The 22655-nt window shown below is 45.2% G+C and overlaps 1 protein-coding gene across 1 annotated transcript in view; it reads right to left on the bottom strand.

Moving 5' to 3' along the window:
- IARS2 (isoleucyl-tRNA synthetase 2, mitochondrial) overlaps positions 1-21762 on the bottom strand; it is a 36709-nt gene extending 14947 nt beyond the window's left edge. Inside the window, exons 1-14 of the mRNA XM_028724610.2 lie at positions 21507-21762; positions 19257-19379; positions 18688-18844; positions 18089-18237; positions 17442-17491; positions 17242-17351; positions 17046-17136; positions 15606-15721; positions 14488-14657; positions 12182-12272; positions 11898-12049; positions 11461-11621; positions 1561-1663; positions 476-563 (exon numbers count right to left, since the gene is read on the bottom strand). Coding sequence (XP_028580443.2) covers positions 476-563; positions 1561-1663; positions 11461-11621; positions 11898-12049; positions 12182-12272; positions 14488-14657; positions 15606-15721; positions 17046-17136; positions 17242-17351; positions 17442-17491; positions 18089-18237; positions 18688-18844; positions 19257-19379; positions 21507-21713 — 1768 coding nt within the window. The 5' untranslated portion in view covers positions 21714-21762. The remainder of the gene's footprint in view (positions 1-475; positions 564-1560; positions 1664-11460; positions 11622-11897; positions 12050-12181; positions 12273-14487; positions 14658-15605; positions 15722-17045; positions 17137-17241; positions 17352-17441; positions 17492-18088; positions 18238-18687; positions 18845-19256; positions 19380-21506) is intronic.
- Between the last annotated feature and the right edge of the window lie 893 nt (positions 21763-22655).

Genomic DNA, 22655 nt, shown 5'->3' with positions numbered 1-22655 from the left:
AAATGAAATGCAATGACATCCATACACACTTAAACCTTCAACAGGTTTTCAACATTGTGTTACATGAAAAAAAGCAGACCTACACTTTGCAACTGCTTAAACTAGGGTTGGGGAACCTGCAGACTTTCAGACATGTCCTGCAAGTTCATCATAATCAACACCGTCATTTATTACCTGCCCTTCACCCTAAGCTCCCAGGGCAGGTTACAACAATGAAACCACATCATTGAAAACAGTTTAAAACAACAATTTACAACCACAATAATAAGGCAAGTCCTAAAAAATACACATCTCAGGTGTCAAAAGCAAGCGAAAACATGTGTGTATTTTGCCAACATGGTCAATTGTCAGAGATGGTGGGAGCTATAACCCAACAATATCCCGGGGGGGGGCACAGTTTCTCCATCTCCCCGTGAATGTCTATTGCCCACCTGCACAATTCTTGATAGTAACTGAATTTAAAACCACCCCTTACCTTCCAAAACATGAGCCCAAGATGTTCCACTATCAAACCAGATGTCTAGGACATCCTGACCTTGTATGTAATCCTGGACATTGCCAGCCTGTTCCAGAAATAAAGAACAAATTAAGGATTCCACAACTCTCAGACAGATCAGTTTTTCTTCCGTTTCTACCCCCTTGAATTCTATATTGCAAAAATTCACAAAGGACCAGCCACAGTATAACCTTTTATTATATCCTCATTGAAAGAAGCGACACATGTCAGCGTCAACTGAAGAGAAAACTCTTCATGCATCTGGGGCAGCAGAAGCTAGTCCAATAAAACATTATGCTATGATAAATCTGTTGGCATTTTAAGGTTTAAACTATAGTTTTCTTTTTGTGTATATATATTGTGGGCGTCCAGTAGTGATGTATGGAAGTGAGAGCTGGACCATAAAGAAGGCTGATCGCCGAAGAATTGATGCTTTTGAATTATGGTGCTGGAGGAGACTCTTGAGAGTCCCATGGACTGCAAGAAGATCAAACGTATCCATTCTTAAGGAAATCAGCCCTGAGTGCTCACTGGAAGGACAGATCGTGAAGCTGAGGCTCCAATACTTTGGCCACCTCATGAGAAGAGAAGACTCCCTGGAAAAGACCCTGATGTTGGGAAAGATAGAGGGCACAAGGAGAAGGGGACGACAGAGGATGAGATGGTTGGATGGTGTTCTTGAAGCTACCAGCATGAATTTGATCAAACTGCGGGAGGCAGTGGAGGACAGAAGTGCCTGGCGTGCTCTGGTCCATGGGGTCACGAAGAGTCGGACACGACTAAACGACTAAACAACAACATTGTGGGCGTATTCATACAACCTATTAACAGTTCTAGTTACTGTCTTGACCCAGCTCCAGGATATTCTTTGGAACATGGGACATTACTGGGAAGTGCTCAGCCTTTGCTGCTTGTTCCTTTTATCCCAGTCTACCACGGTATATGGGATCAGAGTTAACCCCTGGCCTGCCAGACCACCAGCCTCCTGGTTCCTGCTCCTTGGCTTCAGCCATTAACTACATGGACCAGGCCTTCAGAGAGAACTTCCACTGACAATGACTTACCTGTGCCAAAGCTTCACTGGGAAGAAGCTGCTCAATAGGAAGAGTCCACCAGGCATCACTGCCATGCTGCTCCACTATCTTAATAACATTCTCAATGCTTTTTCTGTAGGGGAAAAAAAAGCAAAGCAGAGACAACGGATCAGGAGACTACTGCTAATATATTCTTCAAAATAGCACAAGACATTGAAGCAAACTGAGAACCAGTAGAACAGAGGTTGCCAATCTGGCGCATGGGAAGGCCTTCGTTAGCACCCCCAGGAAGGAGCTCCCAACTCTGAGCATTCCCTTAAAAAAAAGAGTAAGTCTCCAGCCTTCCTAGACAAAAAGTTATGTAGCAAACTGTGCGGGTACTCTCTAGGCTTCATATTGCTTTATACTATAGAGCAGCTCCCAAAGCTGGAAGTTCCCAGCTGCTTTCACTCAAATTGGTTGGGCAGCCATTTCCTCCCTCCTCTGGGGGACAGGTAAGCGGCAGGTATGCTTTCCTGCTTGCCTCATGGTTTCCCTTCCCACTTTTTCTAGTATCATAAAGCATTTTTATTTTGGAAAGGGAGAGGTGATGAGGGGCTCTCTCCCCTGTTTTCTTGTTCCAGAGGGCATTTTGCCCCAGAGGGGAGGGGTTAAGAGATGATGGGGTAGCCCTTCTTGTTGTTTCTTGCATTTTAATTCGGAGTGGCGGACAGAGTGGAAAGAGGGTTTCTTCCCCACTTGCCTTGAAGCTTGTCTCATTACTTTTTTCTTGCCCTGAAGGATGAGGTTTTTTTTTTTAATTTTTATTACAATAATATCCTCTAGGCAACTCAAGCTGGCAAGCATAGTTTTGCCCCTTTCCATTATATCCTCGCAACCATAGTGTGAGGTACCTTAGGCTGAGGGACAGTGAATCACCCAGTGAACTTCATGGCCAAGTAGGGAATTTGAAACCTGGTTTCCCAGGTCAACCAATCAGTTGCTGCTTTATTATTATGTAGGAATAATAATAATAGGAATAATATCCTATTATTATGTAGGAATAATAACCAGTATGTAGGAATACCAGTAGTCCCAGTTTTGTGTCGAGCCATACCCACTTGACAGCCATTTTGTGTCAAGCAATGCCCCCTTGTGACGGCCATTTTGTGACTGGTGCCTACAACATTCCCTCAGAATTCCAAATGTGTACCTGGGCCCCAAAAGGTTGGTGACCATTGCATTGGAACTTCCAATTCTGAGACATGAGCTGTATAAAAAAGTAAAACTTTTAAAGAGGCAAGCTTTATTTCAGAACACTGTGACATAAGAGTCTGTAGGATCAGGCCAGCGGCTCATCTAGCCCATCATCCTGTTCTCACAGTGGCCTGAGGGAAGCACAAGAGCACTCTGCCAACCTGTAACATGGACATTATGGCATGTGGCTAGCAGCTGTGAATGGTCTTCTCCTCTCCATGAATCTGTCTAATCCTCTTTTAAAGCCATCCAAGTTGGCGGCCACAACTGCCTCCAGTGGGAGCGAGTTCCATAGTTTAACTACAATGAATTTAGAATGATCCATTTGTTTGAAGCCTCAGGCTTCTTACCATGGAGGGCAGCCATTTCTGTCGTCATATTTTGCCTTCAATGATCGTGAAAAGAGGCATGTGAACCTATCTAACTTTTTATAAGATAATATCTTGATTCAACACATACTGGACTTTAGCAAAGCATATAAAAAGTGATAACAAAGCCATGTTACATTCCCTGAGAAACCCAAAGGCCAACAGCAATTGAACACACTTTGATGAGATTAGATTACTGCAAGTGAGACCTGCAACAAAATGATGCAGTGTGCAGCATTTCTATCTGGGTTCCCGCCATACCTACTTTCAAGATAGTCCACTGCATTCCCCCAAGCTTGCAGATGACCACCCTCTTAAATGTGGCTGATGCCATTTTGGCTACAAAACGACAGGCTCTCACAAAATTAGCTGGCTATAGGATGTACTTCACTCTGCAACCTGACAAGCAGTTGATAGTGAAGATGCTATGGTTAGATATAATTAATAATCTGCATGTAACAGGCTTGGAAATAGCCACTTGCCTGGGGAAAATAAGAATTGCCTCCAGGCAACAAGGCACGAAACCTTCACAAGGGATAAATAAATGATATCAATGAGATAGACATGACAAATGATAAACATGTGTAGGTGGGCAGGTGTCATTTGTGAAAATAGAACCATTCTTCAGAATCCCAGGCGCTCTCTCTCTCTATTTCCTTCAAGCCCTTAAGCAGTTTTGCAAACAAATTTTCAGAGTTTGCTGTAGTACAGACTAGAACCTAGCTTTAAAAGCAGTAACATTCATGGAAGAATTTATACTCTATCTAGTCCAGTGTTTCCCAACCGGTGTTCCGCGGCACACTAATGTGCCGCGAGCTGTTGCCTGGTGTGCCGCGAGCGAGTCCAAAAAAGGTTGGGAAACACTGGTTTCTCTTTCAAAAAGGAAACGTGGGTTAAAGTGGCGACGCCGCCTCCCACTCACTTTCCTGCTCTGGCTTCCCTAACAGTTTTCCGAGTTGCGTCACTGGATCCAGCCCCCTTTTCCACATGTGACACGGGGCTGGAGGGAGGGAAAGAGGGCTTTACGTCGCGCACAAAGGCAGCCTCCTAGAAGCGCTCTGGGCGGGCGCCGTTTCGCCGAAGGCGCCGGAGGACCCCCGGAGGATAGAAATCCATCTATCCTGGAGTGGGGCTTATCTGGGCGCCCCCCAATATTTTAATCCATTTGGCACCCCTGCTGCCCCCCAACCGGAGGTCGCCCGCTCTCCACCGGAGGAGACGCTGGAGCGCCACGGCCCATCTGGATCAAGGCCCTCGGGCCCCGCTGCAGAGGAGGGGGTTCCCCTTCCCTTCCCCCGCGGGCGCCCCCTCGGCTCCCGCATCCCCCAGAGCGCCTGGACGCCACCGCCGCGCGCAGCCTCCCGGGGCTCGGAGGCACTCCAGCAGCGGCAACATCTGGCGCTGCACTGCCTCCCGGGCCGGGCGGGCGCGGTCCCTGGACGCCGCCGGCGCCTCCCCTCGAGGGCTGCCGGTACCTGGCGCCCCGCCATCCCCGGCCAGGCTGGGCGGCCGCAGCCGCGTAGCCTCCGCTTCCGCCGGTCGGAGTGCAAAGGGCGCTTGGGGAGGCGCTGCGAGCCGGCGCCGCCTTTTTATCCCGCCCCGTCGAGCCGGGGCCTCGCGGAGGCTCCCAGCTCCGCGCCGGGCGCCCCTCCGCGCCCTCCCCTACCTGCCGGGCTGCTGGGAGAGGCGGCGGCGGGACGGCGCCCCGCGCCCCCCAAAGCGCCTTCCTTCCCGTCCCCGCCGTCCAGGCTCCCGGGGCGCACGGCGGGCTGGAAGGCAGCCTCCCTCTCCCGGAGCCGGAGCTGAGCCTCGCCGCCTCTCCAAATCGAGAACAAAGCCCGGGGGACAGGCGAGAGGGGGGCGCGGGACCCCCGACAGAACAATGGGGGGCCGGGGAGGGGAGGGGGCTTCCAAAGGATTAGGCAAATCCCACGGGGATCCGAGGCCGGGATGTAGCTACAATGCAGCCACAGTTTTTATTTATTCCACATGTGACATGGGGCTGGAGGGAGGGAAAGAGGGCTTTACGTCGCGCACAAAGGCAGCCTCCTAGAAGCGCTCTGGGCCGGCGCCGTTTCGCCGAAGGACCCCCACCCTCAGCTCCTTCAGAAAGGAAGCCCCGCCCCTCGGCTCCCTACGCCGCCAGGCAGCTCAGCTGACTGACGAGGATGTTCTGCGGCGGCGGCCGCCGCACAACCACCGCAGTTGCTGGCAGCGTCCGCAGCGCAATAAGTAACAGCGCCTGGTGCTGCCAACTCTTTCTCTCTCTCTCCCGCCCCGCCCCCAAGCTCTCGCGCGCCCCGCGTCAACATCGTCGCGCGCAGCTTCCCGAGCTCGAGGCCAGCCGCTGCACGCACGCGCCGGCTCGTCATCGGCTCCGGTTGTTGCCTTTCTCCGCCGAGGTCGGTGGACCCCGAGCCTAGGCTTTCTTCCCGCACCCCGCTTTCCGAAGACCGCACACCAGTTGGGCCAGTACATATTCCCCTCCCGTGACTGGAGCGGAATAGCCCTTTCTCTTCTTCCCCAACCCTTGTCGTTGGAGGAGTCCCTCAGTCCCTCGCTTTGCTGCCTCCTCCCCCCCCACCCCCAAAGCTTGGAGGTTCCCCGGCAAGGGGGAGGGAAAAAATTTGAAAGTTACACTTTCGTGCGTCCCTCCCGGCGTGACGCTGCACGCTGACGTCACGGGGCTGTAATGGTGGTGTGCCTCGAGATTTTTTCATCAAACAAGTGTGCCTTTGCCCAAAAAAGGTTGGGAAACACTGATCTAGTCAATGAGTGTTTCCTGCTAATCTAAAACAGAACGTAAAATTAAGGCACAAAAACATCAGGAAACTCCTTTTCTTAAGAAGTTAAAAACAAAATATGATCCTACAGATTTCCAATTAACCAGAATGAACAGCAATTTACTGCTCTCACAATTTTTTTTTTAAAAAAAGAACTACTAGCTATAGTTTTTCAGAATCTCATTGGCCTCCAAAAACACAGTATTTGATAGCCGTAAAACCTTTCCAAATCCTGGAATACATCTCCACTCTCGTGGGTTGTTCCCCCACCCCCCCAAACAACAAGTGTATGTTTCCTGTTCTCATCTGTACAGTACAGACCTTGAAAAAAACCCAAGGCAAAAGTTCTCTCTGCAGTGTACATTAAACACCTTCCTCAAATATCTACTTATCACTCTACGAAGGGCAAGTTTCAGTTTGAGAACCATAATTCACAATGTAAGCAAAAGAAGCTTGGCTGTAAAACTTTGCCCTGGATTTATACGCCGTATTGGGCAGAAGTTGCATTACGTGTCACTCTCTAGGTTTCTAGCATGAAAATCCACAGGGCAATTCACGCTACCATGACGCCAACCAATCATTTTGAAGTCTGATATTGATTACACCAAATGCTTATTTAGTGGGAAATGAAGCAGCACTGAGACGTTTTTGGGGCGAGGAAAGAAACAGGCGCTGGTGGTTGCTGCTCCAACCTTTTTGTACAACAGCGAGGAGTGCCAGGTAAGCTCTCTTGCAATTACCTTTTAAGCTATTTAGGTAGGACCTTATAAATTTACAGAAATTAATGCAGATTTTGGATCAGAAATTAAGATTGAAGAGCTACGATGTGGAAGGATTAGCTCAACCGGGTGATTTAGTAATTTTCTTAAATGAGGATAACCACATCCAGCTACTAGTGAAATTTAGGTGACGGGACATTTAGCTCTCTCATGGACAGATATTCAAGTAACTGAACTTGAGTACTTGGAAAGCAGCTGATTTAGCAAGGTAATTCATTTATTTTAAATCTAAGTCAATGAAGCAGCTTTCCCCTTATTTGAATAAGTATCTAGTGTACAACAAGCTGCAAATGCTTTCACAAATTTGTAATTAACTCTTTCCATTTCTGCTCAGTGTTCTCACACTGCATAGTTCGGGATTTTGTAAGTTTTAAATTATATTAAGTTCCAGGGGCCACTGTTTCTTCTGTAAGTGGGAAAACATTTAGTTTCAGTCCTTCTACTTCATAGAGAGAAGACTGTTAATCTGTTTCATAGTTTATGAAACAGTTTTGCCTAGTTTTACACGCAAGTCCTTACCTGGTAATTCAATTTCAAAGCTATCTTGATCAATAACTTTCATTTATCTGTTGTGGGAAATTGAAAGCTGGTTGTATTCCTTTTAACATAAATTCATGTGCCTCTAATCTCAACATTTCTCCAAGCAGAGAAATGCTTCTCCAGAAAAGATTTTATCTGCATTCAAATACCATTTTCAAACTTTTCTTCTTCTTCTTCTTCTTTAAAGATTCTTTGATGGATCGTGGTACCTGCTGCAGCATAATCCGGTTCTGTGCTATACTTGTGGGGCACCAGAGATGTACCAGATTCCCCACATGGCATTGGATATAAATGTGGGACTGGGTGGGGCAAGAGACAGCAAACGCTTGATTTTTCACATGTAACAGGTATGTCAGAAATGGACATTCTATGGGCTACGCAAAACGTTTCTTCTGCTTATCTTGAGGTTCAGGGGAACATTTCCCAGAAACCTATTTTAGACGAGATGCAATAAGAACAGTTACAGACCCAACAATGGACAGAAAAGAAATGCTTCAAGCAGGGCTGTCAAGTGTAACAGCAACTCCATGTGGACTAGCCATATTTCCAGTGGAGGTGCTGTTACTTTTGAAGGCCACTGACCTTCACTGGATATTGCCTGAAGAACAACTGGACAACAGAACAACTAGCTACCTGTTATTTACAGTGCATCAGCTCTACTGAAAACACCGTGTTTCTTTCCCAAATTTTATTTCTCTATGACAATGTTGGCATGATGTCTAGCTACACACGTAAAAGTACCGCGTGTTCAGCAGAAAATGTTCTGACAAAGTTTCTGTTCGAAATTGAGGTTCAGGGTAATGACCTATGATTTGACAGACAGTGCTTTCTAAGTCTGCCTGTCATTTCTGTAGGCCAATATTCTGAATACTTTCACTACTCCGCAAGGAATGCACAAGATCTGTATGTCAAGTAAACAAACACATAAAAGTATAAAATAAACATACTTTTATCTAACTATGCAGTCCTCATTTGCACAGAAGCTTAGTTTGCAGTCATGTATTACTAACTACTGTATTTGACCAAAGGGAAGATTTGCTTCACATGATTGTTCCGTAAACTGCCCTTAGTTTACACCTGCAAGTGACAATGTACAATCTGGGCTTTTAAAAAACTTTTGGAGTTGACCGATTTGCCCCAATTGTTCAGTATAACTAGTCAGCAACATTAGTGGCATATATATCAATTGCATGTTTCAATAGAGTATGCTTTTGCTGCTGCTTGTTAGACAACTGCCTAGATGTCCACTTCAAAACTACAATAAGAAGTATCTTTGCTTCCAATAAAATGCTTTATTCAGATATTTTCAAAATGTCATCCCATGTATGGCCAAGAGTGCTAAGAGTGTTTAATTTACTTTCATCCCTGATCATACAAAAGAAGAGATTTTATGATCAAGGGTTTTTTTTTATTAAATGAACCGAATTCATAAACAGTAACTTCCTGCAGTACAGGAGGGCAAAGTACACGATTGCAAGTAGTGTGCCATAAAGAGGAAGCAAATAATGTGTAGGATTATTTAGAACATGCGGCTTTCTGCGTTCATGTCTAGAGCTTGGAGCATGCTCTCTCGTTCTTATCCGTGCTACTGCCATTTATTAACCAAAGACACTACCTATTGAATCTGAAATGTTATACATATGAAGGGTATGCGGTTGGGCACCGAGCTCTCATCTCCCTCTATCTGGCGCTACAAGTGAACAGTGCTAAGTTAGCAGGTTCAATCGCTTCAGGAACACTGCTGGATTCGCCTTAACCAGAGTAAACACACATAGTGTCAAATCCAAGTAGAAGCAGCACATGAGTATACGCAATCCCATAGCCCACTCCAGAAATCCTATTCCTAGTTCCAGAGTTGAAGCCAGACATGGCCCATCCACAAATCCTTTGTGACAAGAGACTATCAGGATCTCATGAACATCAATTTCAGAACTTCTAAAGCAGAGAGTTCAGTCTTGCATGGTCAGTTTCTTGTTTTGTTACTAGAATCACCAATGTGTTTTAAAAGCTGACAGAGTAAGAGAGCATGCACATAATTTTGATTTACGTGATCACAAGCACGAACTCTGGCGTAAGAATGAAGGCACCTTGTTGCTTGGGCCAAGGTCTGCATAATCCAGCATTCTTGGCAAGAACCCCAGCAACCAGCAGATACTAAGCCGTTCACCGGAAATTAGCCTACCAGAATACTTTGGTCAACCTTCTTGCCGACCCCTGCTCTGAGAAACACACTTATCCATCTCTATCTGCTGCAGAATGTTTGCAGAGGGAGTAGCGCAGAGGACAAAGAGTAAGGTGTGGTTAAAACTGGAACACAGACAGTTTACAACAGCAAATTGGCAAGACAGAGCCATTTTTACGTTTCAAGAATGAGCAATGCCTTGACCTGCTTTGATACCTAAGCACCAAAGGGCAGGGGTACTAGTTCTCTAGTTGAGCCACAATATTTTGCAAACACTGTGAAATCTGAGGTCAGGCAGATTTAGGCCCAGCACTTCTCCTTCCAGTAATTAACCACTAGTTCTGTCCTTTTTCCTTTCCACCCAATCAGTTCTCTTAATCATGAAGAGGTGGGGAAAACCTCTTCCCCCTGGTGCAAACTAGTATGTCCCTCCCTGCCCAGCCTGCTTCTGGGGAAGCTAAGCAGGACAGGATTGGGTTGTACAAGAAGAGTTCACCAATAACACCAATAGCTCTCCTTTATTAATGAAAAATAACAACCAGGCTTTGCAAATCAGGAATCAGAGAGGAGAAATAATAAAGGCAGACATATAGGACAAGAGGGGGACATGGTACTTCACCTGGCCACAAACAAACATTGAGGGGAAAGAAGATGGGCTTTTGCAAATCACAACTGACATAAAAGACAGTTTCTCTGTGACACAGAGGGATTATCGTTTGATGATGCAGTCTTTTCTCCTGTGAAAGCCAGAATGGAGTGCAGTATGGCAGATAGGCAATAATACCTGTGCTCAGTGTTGTATTTCCTCTAGCTCCCGAGAAATCTCCCAATATCCGAGATATGGGCTACTGGGACAGACTTTACTCTCTAGCCACTGCAACCCCAGGCTGCATCTGCCCCCGCTGTAAGAACTACAGCTGGGCAGCCTCACCAGGCCTCTGCCACGGGGGCAAGCGCTGCCATGAACATGTCTGGTTTTTCTGCAGACAGACTCAACACTGTTTTGCTCTTACCCGACAGCAGCAGTCTGGTGAACTTATGGACCTCACGCCTCTTCCTCACCTTCAGCAACCATAACGAAACACCAGCTGCTGCTGCTGCATGGCCAGCCACAGCAAACCACCGCAACAGGGACTAGTTCACAGATAGATGCCAGTTCCCAAGGGCCAGCACAAATGCAAAAATAACCACCAAATGGAGTTATTCAAGACTCAGGCAGCGGGCTTGTTTCTTAGGGTCTGGAGCTCCCAGGTTGAGCACCCATCCAGAGGCACACCCTCTTACTGTTTCCCCAAAAAGTGAATGCAGGCTCATTCGTCATTCATTCACTCATGGAGGGGAAACCCAGGGTTGCACTTGGCTCTCCAATGAGCAGGATTCCCAGCACCACCCTTTTATTCCTTGATGCTAGACAGCAGAGCCTATGCTCCTCGATCCCGGTGTTGCAGTGCAATGCGCACTGCAAATAAGACAGGCTTCATCCTCTGTACAAGCATTTTGCTCCCAGCAGGTAAATGCCTATTTAGCACACTGTGATGGTTAGACGTAGAATCATAGAATTGTAGGTTTGGAAGGGACACCAAGGGTCATCTAGTCCAACCCCCTGAAATCATGGAATCTCAGCTTGCATAGATGCGTCCCATTCTGTGGCTGCTTTCATAGGGATGTGCTGCAATCTGAATTCAAACCCTTGTGGAAGACATTGCCCCATTTAGTCTAGAGGGCTGCTCTGTACTCTTATCCCATTCCATGCAGATCCCGACATCAAATCCAACAGCTGCGGTGCTCGTTTATGCCCATCATCCATCAAACTTCCTGAGAGATTTTAATTTGGGAACAAACATGCTAATATATCGCAGGATTGAATTCCTGTGCAAAATGCCCTGTTTCGACAAATCATCCGCCACAGGAACCGAAACAGCAAACGCCAGAATACGGCATGTATTGTAACGCCAATGATTGTTCTACGCAAAAAAGATTGTATTTCTGACAGCAAACCAAATTCCTTTTTGAAATAAAACAGAAGACTGTAAAGTACCCACCTGTTTATTAATGATTCTCCCGTTTCCTTATGGTAAAAAACTGGAATGGGGACACCCCAACGCCGCTGCCTCGATATACACCAGTATGTTCTTTTGTCCAGCATCTCTAGCATTCTGTTCACCCCCGAGGCAGGGACAAATTTTACTTTCTTTAGTGCGTCCTGTAAAATAGCCAGAAAGAGTTTGGCAAAGTTGAGACTTAAAGGAAGACGGAGGCAATATTTAGACCATGGATGGTGAGACTGGGGTGCCCAACTCCCATCAGCCCCAGCCAGCGTAGCCAATGGTCTTTCTTGCTACACATCACTCATCAGAAAGCCACCTAGAGGCATGCAGTAAGACTGATACCTTTGGTAATTAAAATATCAGCTATGCAAAGTATGCCCCCCTCCCACATACAAGTGAGTATCCATACACCTTAGAAGTCTGCCTTGTACCTGGGCAGCAGCCTTGAGATTTGCCGTATTAATGAACCACTGCTTGCTGGCACGAATGATCACTGGTTTCTTAGTCCTCCAGTCATAGGGGTAGCTGTGTATGCATTTCTCTTCTTTTAATAAGCTCTTTGTTCCTTGAAGCATCCGAATGACTGAGGAAAGTGAACAAAATTATCACTCGGCTGAAATTCCAAATGCTAATGCACTTCTCTTGGCACAACAGGGCATTCATTATATTTGATAAACTCCACTTTATTTCTGAATACAATACAAAATATACATACCAGCTTCATTTCCTTCTTCGAGGACAGCTTTCTTTTGAAGCTCAGACCCTGCAGCCTCCGTGAAACGCCCATCTTCACCCACCAGGCAGTCCTAAGGGGGAGGTGGGAATGTTTGAGGTTATGTCAAAAAAGTTGAGAAAGTTTTGTCTGATTACAGGAGTGTGAGCTCACTACTAGAAGGAGGAAGGTAATATCACTCTTATCCAGAGTGAGGTATAAGATGCTAAACTTTCCCACCAGAAGCAAATACATTTAGCCATGAGAGAAAAGCAGGCTTCCAAGATTTTAGTGAGGAGCATTAGCTCTTTCTGCTCAAAATAGCGACTATCTGTCCATTCTAAGAGGAATAAAACCTCTTACTGCTCATACATAAAACATTTTAAAAACTAAGATTAATATTTCAAATGCAAGCTTATGGCCCCCCCATCTCTCATGTAATTTATATTTTATACACATATAATTATATATGTTAGAGTATTACATAACTTCACGAATTCTAAGGGGATGGGATCTATCTAGAAGATACAGTACTCTCAGTTCTGGATTTTGCAGAATAACCAAAGTGAAGGAACTATAGAGCTGGAAAGAGCTGTGGAGAATAGCTAAAGGATTGTTTTTAAACATGAAGAGGGTGTTATCAAAGGAGCTGCCTACAGTCAACTTGAGATGGCAAAAGGAGACTTACACGAGGTATTCTCTAAGGAACACAAGTGCTCTAGATGAGCCAGGCACTTGGAAGACCCTACCCAGTATGTGCCTAGTCAGGCTCTGAAATGGGCAGGGGAGGACTTCCTAGTGGTATCACCAACAGGGACTTCTCTGCAGTGGCACCACAACAATGCAACTCTCCCCCTGTTGGAAATATGGCTGGCTCCTTCAGTATTGTCCTTCTAGCACCTTTAGAGGATGCATTTACTGTATTTTTCGCCCCATAGGACGCACCGGCCCATAGGACGCATCAAGTTTTTTTGGGGGGAAATAAAGGGGGGAAAATTATTCCCCCCCAGGCGCTTGTGGGGCCGGCAGCGGGGAGAAGCGCTCTTCTCCATGCCGCCCGCCTTCAGATCAGGTCCGGGGACAGCAGGAAGACGTGCTGCGCCTCCCAGCTATCCCCGGAGCTTGTGGGGCAGGCAGTGGGGAGAAGTGCTCTTCTTCCCGCCGCCCGCCTTCAGATCAGGTCCGGGGACAACAGGAAGACGCGCTGCGTCTCCCAGCTGTCCCCGGAGCTTGCGGGGCTGGTGGCGGGGTCTCCCCGCTGTCAGTCTCCAAACCACTTCGGGAGACAGCGGGATGGCGGCGTTCCGCCTCCCTCTGTCCCCCGACCTTGTGGGGCTGGCGCTGGGGCTCTCCTGAAGCCTGGAGAGCAAGAGGGGTCGGTGTGCACCGACCCCTTCTCGCTTTCCAGGCTTCAGTGAAAGCCTGCATTCGCCCGATAGGACGCACACACATTTCCCCTTCATTTTTGGAGGGGAAAAAGTGCGTCCTATAGGGCGAAAAATACGGTAGTCATTCAGGTATTTTGGAAGAACTGAGACAGTAAGGCTGTATACGAGACTTTTAGTATCCAATTGTTTGTCCCCAATGTTTAAAATGTTTTCTGTCCTAGGGTATGGTTTTTTTAATGCTTTTATTTGCACACTCTGGATGATAGGCAATCTAGATGATATAAAAAGGAATATTAATAAAATAGAGGATTTATATACATCTTGTAAATCCATCACTATGTTTATGGCAACTGGATGATTTTCAGGACCAAAACAAGAGCATTCTGTTCCTTTTTTGCACAACTACATGTGACCTATACCTGGATGAATACAACTATTGCTTTAATCCAATGCACAAACAAATTCTGTTCTACCTCTGACAGTATACTTAAACAAATAAACTTTCTTGCATACAGTGGCTCTTCCCTTCCCTCTAGTCACCCCAGCAGCTTCCCCCACCCAATTTATTTTGGTGGGCTCCCCAATTCTCTGGAACAGATTTAGGCATGTGTGTGGGAGAAGGCAGAGGGGAGGAGAGGATGGGAAACCCTGTTGCACCAGGAAAGATTTGTTCTGTTTGAGAATGGACGTATCATCTAAGTCAGCCTTCCAAATGCAGGGGCCCTCCCCACAATTAAAACAAGTCCCCGCCCCCTGCCAGTGTGACAGTTGGTAGTCTTCTGTACCTTGATGGCACCAGAGTGACCATAGAGTGCTATCAAGTGATTTTATAACACTTATTATGTTTGATAAATAATATTTTTTGGTGCAAGGAGGGGGGGAAAACCCATGTTAAAGACAAAGCAAGCAAAACCACAGTACCATGGGTAGTTGGTGATGAGAAGCTACACTGTAATCTTCCATACCATGAGCTGGGGCTGTATGAACTAATCCTGTTCCTTTTGACATGGTCACATGGTTTGCAGGCAAAAGGGGAGACTGCTTTTCAGGAATGGTGGGGTGTGAGCACACACCACTTTCCAGATCTGTACCTAAAGAAGAACAAAGCAGAAGTAAATACAACAACTGACCAGTAGAAAAACCGCACACATGTATATATCTGGAGGGGGTTGGGGGATGGAGAGAGAGAAGAGGTCTGCAGGGTTTTGTTGACGAAAAAGATGGCCAAAGAAATCAGGCAGTATCTTTTCCAAAGAAATATGTGCTGATAATTCAGGTACTTAAAAGAAACTGCCAATAACAAGCACCATCTTAAAAAGAAGCATTACCCTCTTCTCTCATGTAGGAGTGTGCTACTTCCACTCCCTGCCCCACCCACTCCAGTCCTTCCCATTGTTCTCAACTCATGAGCCACTTCCTGAAGCTTCCTGCATTTGTGAAGGCTCTCCAAACATCTTAGAACCCTGGAGCGAAGGGAACACATTGTTTCACAATGAGGGAGTGCTATTGAGTGCCCTTGTGTTTTTTGTTATCCTGTACTCAGCGTTAATGAGGGATCTGCATACAGATGAAGGTGATGGGTGGTTGCGTGAGAGGCAGGGAAGGGGAGATCTCCCAGGGCAGGGGCTGAACAAGTTAGTCAACTTGTTGAGTGTTTAACACCCCATCTCCTTGACCACTCAGTTTACAGTCTCCCCATTCTTTCTATGGGGAGCTGTTGAATTATATAGCCTAGTTCAGTCAGACCTTTTGCCTGCCAGTGAGCAACTGGATTACCAGATTCACCTCCTAAAAAGCAACATGTGAACAGCCTGTTGAAGGAGGCGCCAAGGGCTACCTCAAGAGTAACTACAATAATTTAATAAATAGGTTTATTGTTTCAGATCAGCTATCATTCTACAAATTATTCTAACACAACTACAGGTAAGCGACAGGTAAATTATTCTAATTTACAGGAAAGTAAGTCAGCAACCGATCCTCTACTATTCAGTATTAGAAATATATCCATTTCTTTATTCAAATATTAAAAAGGGGGTTACCTTTACATGTTGAAATCACGTCAAACTGCATATCCAAAGCAGCAGCTATAGATTGTACTCTTTCTGCCGCTACAATGAAATGTTCCCCAGTGTCTGCACACTTCACAATGGAATACCTATAATTTTATGACATCTTTTAATTTAGCACCATTCAAATCGTAAAAAATACATGCAAGTATCGCAGAGCTCTCCCCAAAATTAGCAGAGCAGATCCTCCCCATTTTGTGACAATCTGTATTACCCAATGGTGCCGCTAAAACAATTTCTATCGTGGAAATGTTAATGCCATAACAAGGCATTTTCACAGGACTCATTGCGATCAGGAAGAGAAAAATCAGTTCATTGTTTCTAGAAATCTCCACTGAATTAAATTACATTAGTTTCCTTATAAAGGTCGCCTATCTTTGAATCAGAAAACAATTGGATACAATAACACAAGGCATCCTCCAATTTTATCTCTTTTTGATTTATGCTGCATCCTTCCGTGGCCACACAACTCCCAGTCTCTAATAGTTTTAGCTAGGATTTTCCAAATATTTTTATTTAAATCCTCCTACAGGCTGTTTCTGCTTTGTTGTGGCCATTAGACATAGCTAACACAACACGCAAGAACACAAATCTAAGGCTTTCCCTCTTTAGCAGCTCTTTGTGCGAAACTACAGACTGCTTTTAGACTCAAAATGCTTGTTTTGTGAATGGAGTGGTCGAAGAGACTACTGGAAACCATGAACCCATGTCACATCTGATGCATTCACAACTATGATAACCTCCAAGGTGGCCCTTTGTTCATAGAAGAGATTTGATGTAGCTAAAGCTTAAGCGAATGGAAAACAGGAATACAGTATTTTGCCAATTCCCTTCTCTTCTGTGTTCCCTGAAAATCTGCTCCAGGAGGATTTGGAGACTGACTCTTCGGAACACTGTGGGATGTGGTTCAGGGGGCACCAGACAAGAGGGGACATCAAAATAATCCCTGATAGACCAAAAGCCTTTCAGCAAGCTGCAACGCAGTATGTTTCTAAGCTTTACAACATGCACCTCTTTTTTAAAAAATTGTAAAGCAGTGAGCAAAAATGTTCAACAGAATAAAGGTAGACAATAAGTGGTCTTCCTGCATCACTACATTAAATGGCTAGAATACAAGAAGAGACATACATATTGGCAATAAGATGCATACAAAACACCTTTTTTTAGATCCAGAGGAGTCTGTGATATACCAGTACAGTTACCAGTCAAAATTAATGCTGCAAAATTACTCCTGTTAAAGTAGAAAATCATACATATGTACCTGAAATAAGCTCTATTGAACTAACTTCTGAGTACATGTGCATAGGATCATCCTACCTCTGTGATAAGAACAACAACAACCCTAATCCCTACTGTCAGCAATAACAGATTTTAAGCATGTGCCCGAGAAATTAAAAGCAAATGAGTACATACTCTGAATTTGGCATATAACAGACAGCTTCATTCGATGGAATAGTCCAAGGTTGTGTGGTCCAGATTATCAAATTCACAGCAGGTAATCCGTCTACAAGGAAAAGTCTATTTAATAAGCATTATTTCAAGTACATTAAAAGAACACTAACAAAAACTGTATTAAGAGTATACATAACATAGAACATACACAACATACCTAACACAGAAGCTAGCTTGGGTGGTGGTTTCAATAAGGGAAATCTGACATAAACAGAACGACTAACATGCTGCTGGTTGTATTCAAGTTCAGCTTCAGCCAAGGCTGTACTGCATGAAAAGAAAGTGAATTAAATGAGGATAAAGGCCTTCCACTCTCTCACCGACTATATTTCAAGAATGAGTACGGTTACCACTTACTTTGTTGAAGGAGACCAAAACACTGGCTTATAGTCCTGATAAATATAACCCTAGAAGGAAAAGAACATGGTTTAAGTACAGCGGACACTCGGGTTGCGAATCTGATCCGTGCGGGATGCACGTTCGCAACCCGTGTCTGCGCATGCATGGGTTGCGATTCAGCACCTTTGCGCATGCACAAAGCGTGATTTAGCGCTTCTGCGCATGTGCGACCGTGAAACCCGGAAGTAACCCGTTCCGGTACTTCTGGGTTTCGGCGGTCTGCAACCTGAAAAAACTCAACCTGAAGTGTCTGTAACCCAAGGTATGACTGTAATCAAAACTGAATGGCAATCTCGACAGCCAAAACAAAAAAAATTCCTTGCAGTAGCACCTTAAAGACCAACTAAGTTAGTTCTTGGTATGAGCTTTCGTGTGCATGCACACTTCTTCAGATACCTTCTTCAGATGCACACTTCTTCAGATTCAGGTATCTGAAGAAGTGTGCATGCACACGAAAGCTCATACCAAGAACTAACTTAGTTGGTCTTTAAGGTGCTACTGCAAGGAATTTTTTTTGTTTTGACTATGGCAGACCAACACGGCTACCCATCTGTAACTGAATCTCGACAGCGTAAGTCTTACTTACCAAATAAATGTTAACTCACCTTATCAAACATTTGGTGAAAAATGCCCAGTTGTTTTGCTTCGTACTTTCTATCAAATGTATGGTAGCAGTTCTCCCAGTCTGCCATTATGCCCCAGCGGATAAAGGCCTCTTTCTGTTTTTCAATTACCTTTTCTGCAAATTCTTTAGCTGAAATGTGGAGGGAAAAACCCTATTGTTAACATGAATCTCACAGACTACCTTTTCAGCTCTCAAAATTCCTCCACAAAGGCCTAGAACCAGAAAACAGTTCTATCTAGTAAACAACTTGCCTTCAAACAACTCCCATCATCTCTGACAACTGGCCATGCTTGCTGGGGCTAAATGAGAGTTGGAGACCGAAAGCATCAACAGGGCTACAGGTTCCCCAATCCTGCTTTAAATCATGCACCTATAATCTAAGACCTTCTTCTATCTCTCAAACATATGAGATCCTCTTCTATCTCTCACACATATGAGATCACACCGATTCTGCAATCCTCACAAACAAGTATAGATAACATAGAACATACACAGCATACCTATCACAGACCAACAATGACAGAAATTGCACACCCACACCACAGACCTCTCTCAGAAAGCTTGCAAGAAGCAATATACCTTTCTGTCTGATTTCCATTGGAGAAAGATGTTCAGTTTCCTCAAGTTCTGACAATGCTCTCAACTCTATAGGTAATCCATGGCAATCCCATCCAGGCACATAGTGTACCTTATAGCCTCTCATCACGTGAAACCGATTTGTGATGTCTTTCAAAATCTAAAGGGAAACCAAAGAAAAAGAAAAGCACACATATTTCTATCTCACTCTACAAATTCTCAGGGTTCCTTCAGCATGTATTTAGATTCCACCTGCTCCAATGTTTAACAAACCTATGAACTCAGAGACTAGATACACTGGCAAACATTGACTTGACTTCAAATTGCATTTCAATAGGGACACAATTCAACATTAATATGCCATGGAAGATCACATCAACCATTCTTTTCCATTTAATATCACACTCATTCTTGGAGCCTCAATGGAAAGGTAATTTCTATTATTGTTCCATACATTTAAGTACACATAAGATCAATACTGAAAGATACAAAACTTTTACTGACCTTCTGGTGAACTGAATGTTAAGTATTTATAGAGGCAAAGCAGATTTATTTAGGAAGATAACACTCACTTTATTCAATGCATGACCAACATGGGGATCTCCATTGGCATACGGTGGTCCATCATGAAGACAAAATTCTTGCTTTGTTTTCCTTTGTCTTTGCCATGAATACAGTTCTGAGAAGCCACATTTCTATAGAAACACATAATTAGAAATAGTATTACATACCATATTCTAAACACAAAATGAGTGTTATTTTACAGCAGGGTCTGCAAACTTCCTTCCAATGGTCTATGGCAGGCATGGCCAAACTTGGCCCTTCAGCTGTTTTGGGACTACAACTCCCATCATCCCTAACTAACAGGACCAGTGGTCAGGGATGATGAGACTTGTAGTAACAAAACAGCTGGAGGGACAAGTTTGGCCATGCCTGGTCTATGGTGTTATCTGTGGATTTGTGGTTGATTTTTAATTGGGATTAATTGCTTTTGTTTGTTATATTGTATTTTACTGCATTACAATTCAAATTCTGTGGAGCTTAACAATCACAACTCCCCCAAGGAACTGTAATTTGGTAATGGTGTTTTGAATTCTGTTAGAGATCCCCAACCACTTTTGGCAATCTTAGCTTTCTTTACAGGTTTCCCTGGAACGAGGGGATTGCAATTAAACTAGTTTAATCTGTCAACTACATATGAAGTTAGCATATTGGGATAAGTGTTCAAAATGCATTATATGTAATCCGGTGCAATCATTTGCATTATGCGTATAAATTTATGGGATGCCAATTGGAAAAGCTAGTGGGTTGGCATCCATCTTTCTTGGGAGACAACAGAGTGCCCCTTAGGGAGTGAAGTCAAATAGTTGGACTTACAGCTCCTGCTGTGGCTGTAGAGGATTGCAAAAGCAGGTTCTTGATATAAGTTGGGCCTGACCTTCTGTTACATCCCAATAAAATCAAACTAGCAGAGAAATCATTTGAAAACAATTAACATGCCCATTTCTGTTATATGGATAACAGCAAAGTGTCAGCACTTTGGTGCATGGGTAGGAAACGTTTATCTCTCTCCCTGAACAAATCGCCTTCCTGAAGCCACTATTTTTTTGAACCTCAAGTTACTTCTTGCTACGAAAACTTCATTGGCAGCTTCAAAGTGGGGGGAAAGCAGGGCTGGATTTAGGTTTGATGAGGCCTTAAGCTACTGAAGGTAATGGGGCCCTTTATATGTCCAGCTGTCCTTTGTCAACAACAAATTGTTGCTGTTTTTTGTGTTGAATATATGCTATACAGTGGTTCCTCGGGTTACACATGCTTCAGGTTACATACGCTTCAGGTTACAGACTCCGCTAATCAGAAATAGTACCTTGGGTTAAGAACTTTGCTTCAGGATGAGAACAGAAATCGTGCTCTGGCGGCGCGGTGGCAGCTGTAGGCCCCATTAGCTAAAGTGGTGCTTCAGGTTAAGAACAGTTTCAGGTTAAGAACAGACCTCTGGAACGAATTAAGTACTTAACCCGAGGTACCACTGTATTTTTGTGTTGAATATATGCCCATTAGGGACGCGGGTGGCGCTGTGGGTTAAAGCCTCAGTGCCTAGGACTTGCCGATTGAAAGGTCGGCGGTTCGAATCCCCGCGGCGGGGTGCGCTCCTGTCGCTCGGTCCCAGCGCCTGCCAACCTAGCAGTTCGAAAGCACCTCCGGGTGCAAGTAGATAAATAGGGACCGCTTACTAGCGGGGAGGTAAACGGCGTTCCATGTGCTGCGCTGGCTCGCCAGATACAGCTTGTCACGCTGGCCACGTGACCCAGAAGTGTCTGCGGACAGCGCTGGCCCCCGGCCTATAGAGTGAGATGGGCGCACAACCCTAGAGTCTGTCAAGACTGGCCCGTATGGGCAGGGGTACCTTTACCTTTACCTATATGCCCATTACTTACATCATAGGAGCCTACACAACACACTGCTGCTGCATGTAGAGTTTTTTTTTTTGTTTTTTATCTTATATTTTGGAAATGTACATCCAGTTTCTTGTCCTTTGGTTTTTTGGGAGCCCCCAAGAGAATGGGTCCCTAAGCTATAGCGTGTTTAACTTATACGTAAATCCGTCATTGAAGGAAAGTGTCAGATTTCCCCTTCACCAGGACCCCGAGGATGCTCAGGTTTCCCCAGGGCCCGTAGTGACATGACATGTCCTAACAAAAACGTGCGCGTCCATTGCACTACTACGCAATTTGGTTTGCAACTAGGGGGGCGGGAGGGCGTAATTTTTTAAAAAAGCGCCCCTCTCTCTCCGCCCAGCCTCCCCCGTTTCCTTCTTCTACCTGCTGAATCTCCAACTCCGTTTCGGGCTGCAGCCGGCCGGGCAAGTGGACGGGGAAATCGCTTCGGGGCAGCAACACCGTCTCGCGGTATTTCGAGTTCGGGCTCGCTTTCTGGGCCCTGCAGGGCCCCGCAGACACCGCCCTGCATGCCCAGCTCCAGGCACGCTGAGAGGACTGGAGCAGCGGCGGCGCCCGCAGTGCCCACATCTTCCTAACTTTGCCCTATGGGCACTTCCGGGCCTGCTACGGCGAGCGGCGAGAGTTGAACGGGGCCCGGAAAGGGACATCTCAAACGGGTTGTTGTTTCTTTTTCGCGTTCTTTCGCGTGCTGCCGGGGCGGGCGGGGTTTGAATTGCCCAGCGCCCTCTAGAGGTCGGTCCTCCCGCTTGCTGCTTGCGGGTGTGTAATAATAGCTGAAAAAGGCAAATGAAGCCCAACTTTCGGAGCTTTAATGCGCCACGCGGAAAGTTCTTGACTGGAAATCGCACAGACCGGCTCGTGGCACGTTTCAGACGCTGGAAGGGGAGAGAGGGTGCTGAAGTTTCAAAGACACCCTGGGAAGGTCGTAAGCAAAAAAGGATTCACACAACGCTGCCTTGCAGTTTGAGAAGCCGCCTCCCAACCCACAGAAAAGGGACGCATGTACACACGCACAAAAAAACCTATTGCACTTCAAGGACTCATATATTGCCGATATATTGCTGTTTATTTTTGCATTTAGGAGGGGGAAAACAAACCTTATATCAAGGCTATTTGTCATAAGAAATTCAAAGGGGGCTACCCATTTAAAGGAAAAGTTATAAAATAGAAAACAATCCACAATTAAAAGGAATCGCACATGCTTTTCAAATTAAAGCCCCGATCCTATGCACATTTTATTTGCAAGCATCAGTGGAATTCGCTAAGTCTACCATCCACCACCCACGACTCACTTATTACTTGTACTGAACTCAGTGAGGCGTCGTTTTGATGAGTAAAACATCCATAGATCTTTAAGTCTGGACGCTCCTCATTGACTTTAAGAAAGCTGCTTTTTACTAAAGCGTTATTATGCAGAAGCAATATAATATACTCTCTAAAATGTCGAACAGTTCAGAGGTTTGCCTTTAAATAGAAACCACATACTGTACATAGTCGACGCTGCCCGTT

This window comes from Podarcis muralis, chromosome 3, assembly GCF_964188315.1.
Source record: "Podarcis muralis chromosome 3, rPodMur119.hap1.1, whole genome shotgun sequence".
NCBI classification, from domain to species: domain Eukaryota; kingdom Metazoa; phylum Chordata; class Lepidosauria; order Squamata; family Lacertidae; genus Podarcis; species Podarcis muralis.
The sequence above is the reverse complement of the archived record's forward strand: the minus strand, read 5'-3'. Positions and strand labels throughout refer to the sequence as shown.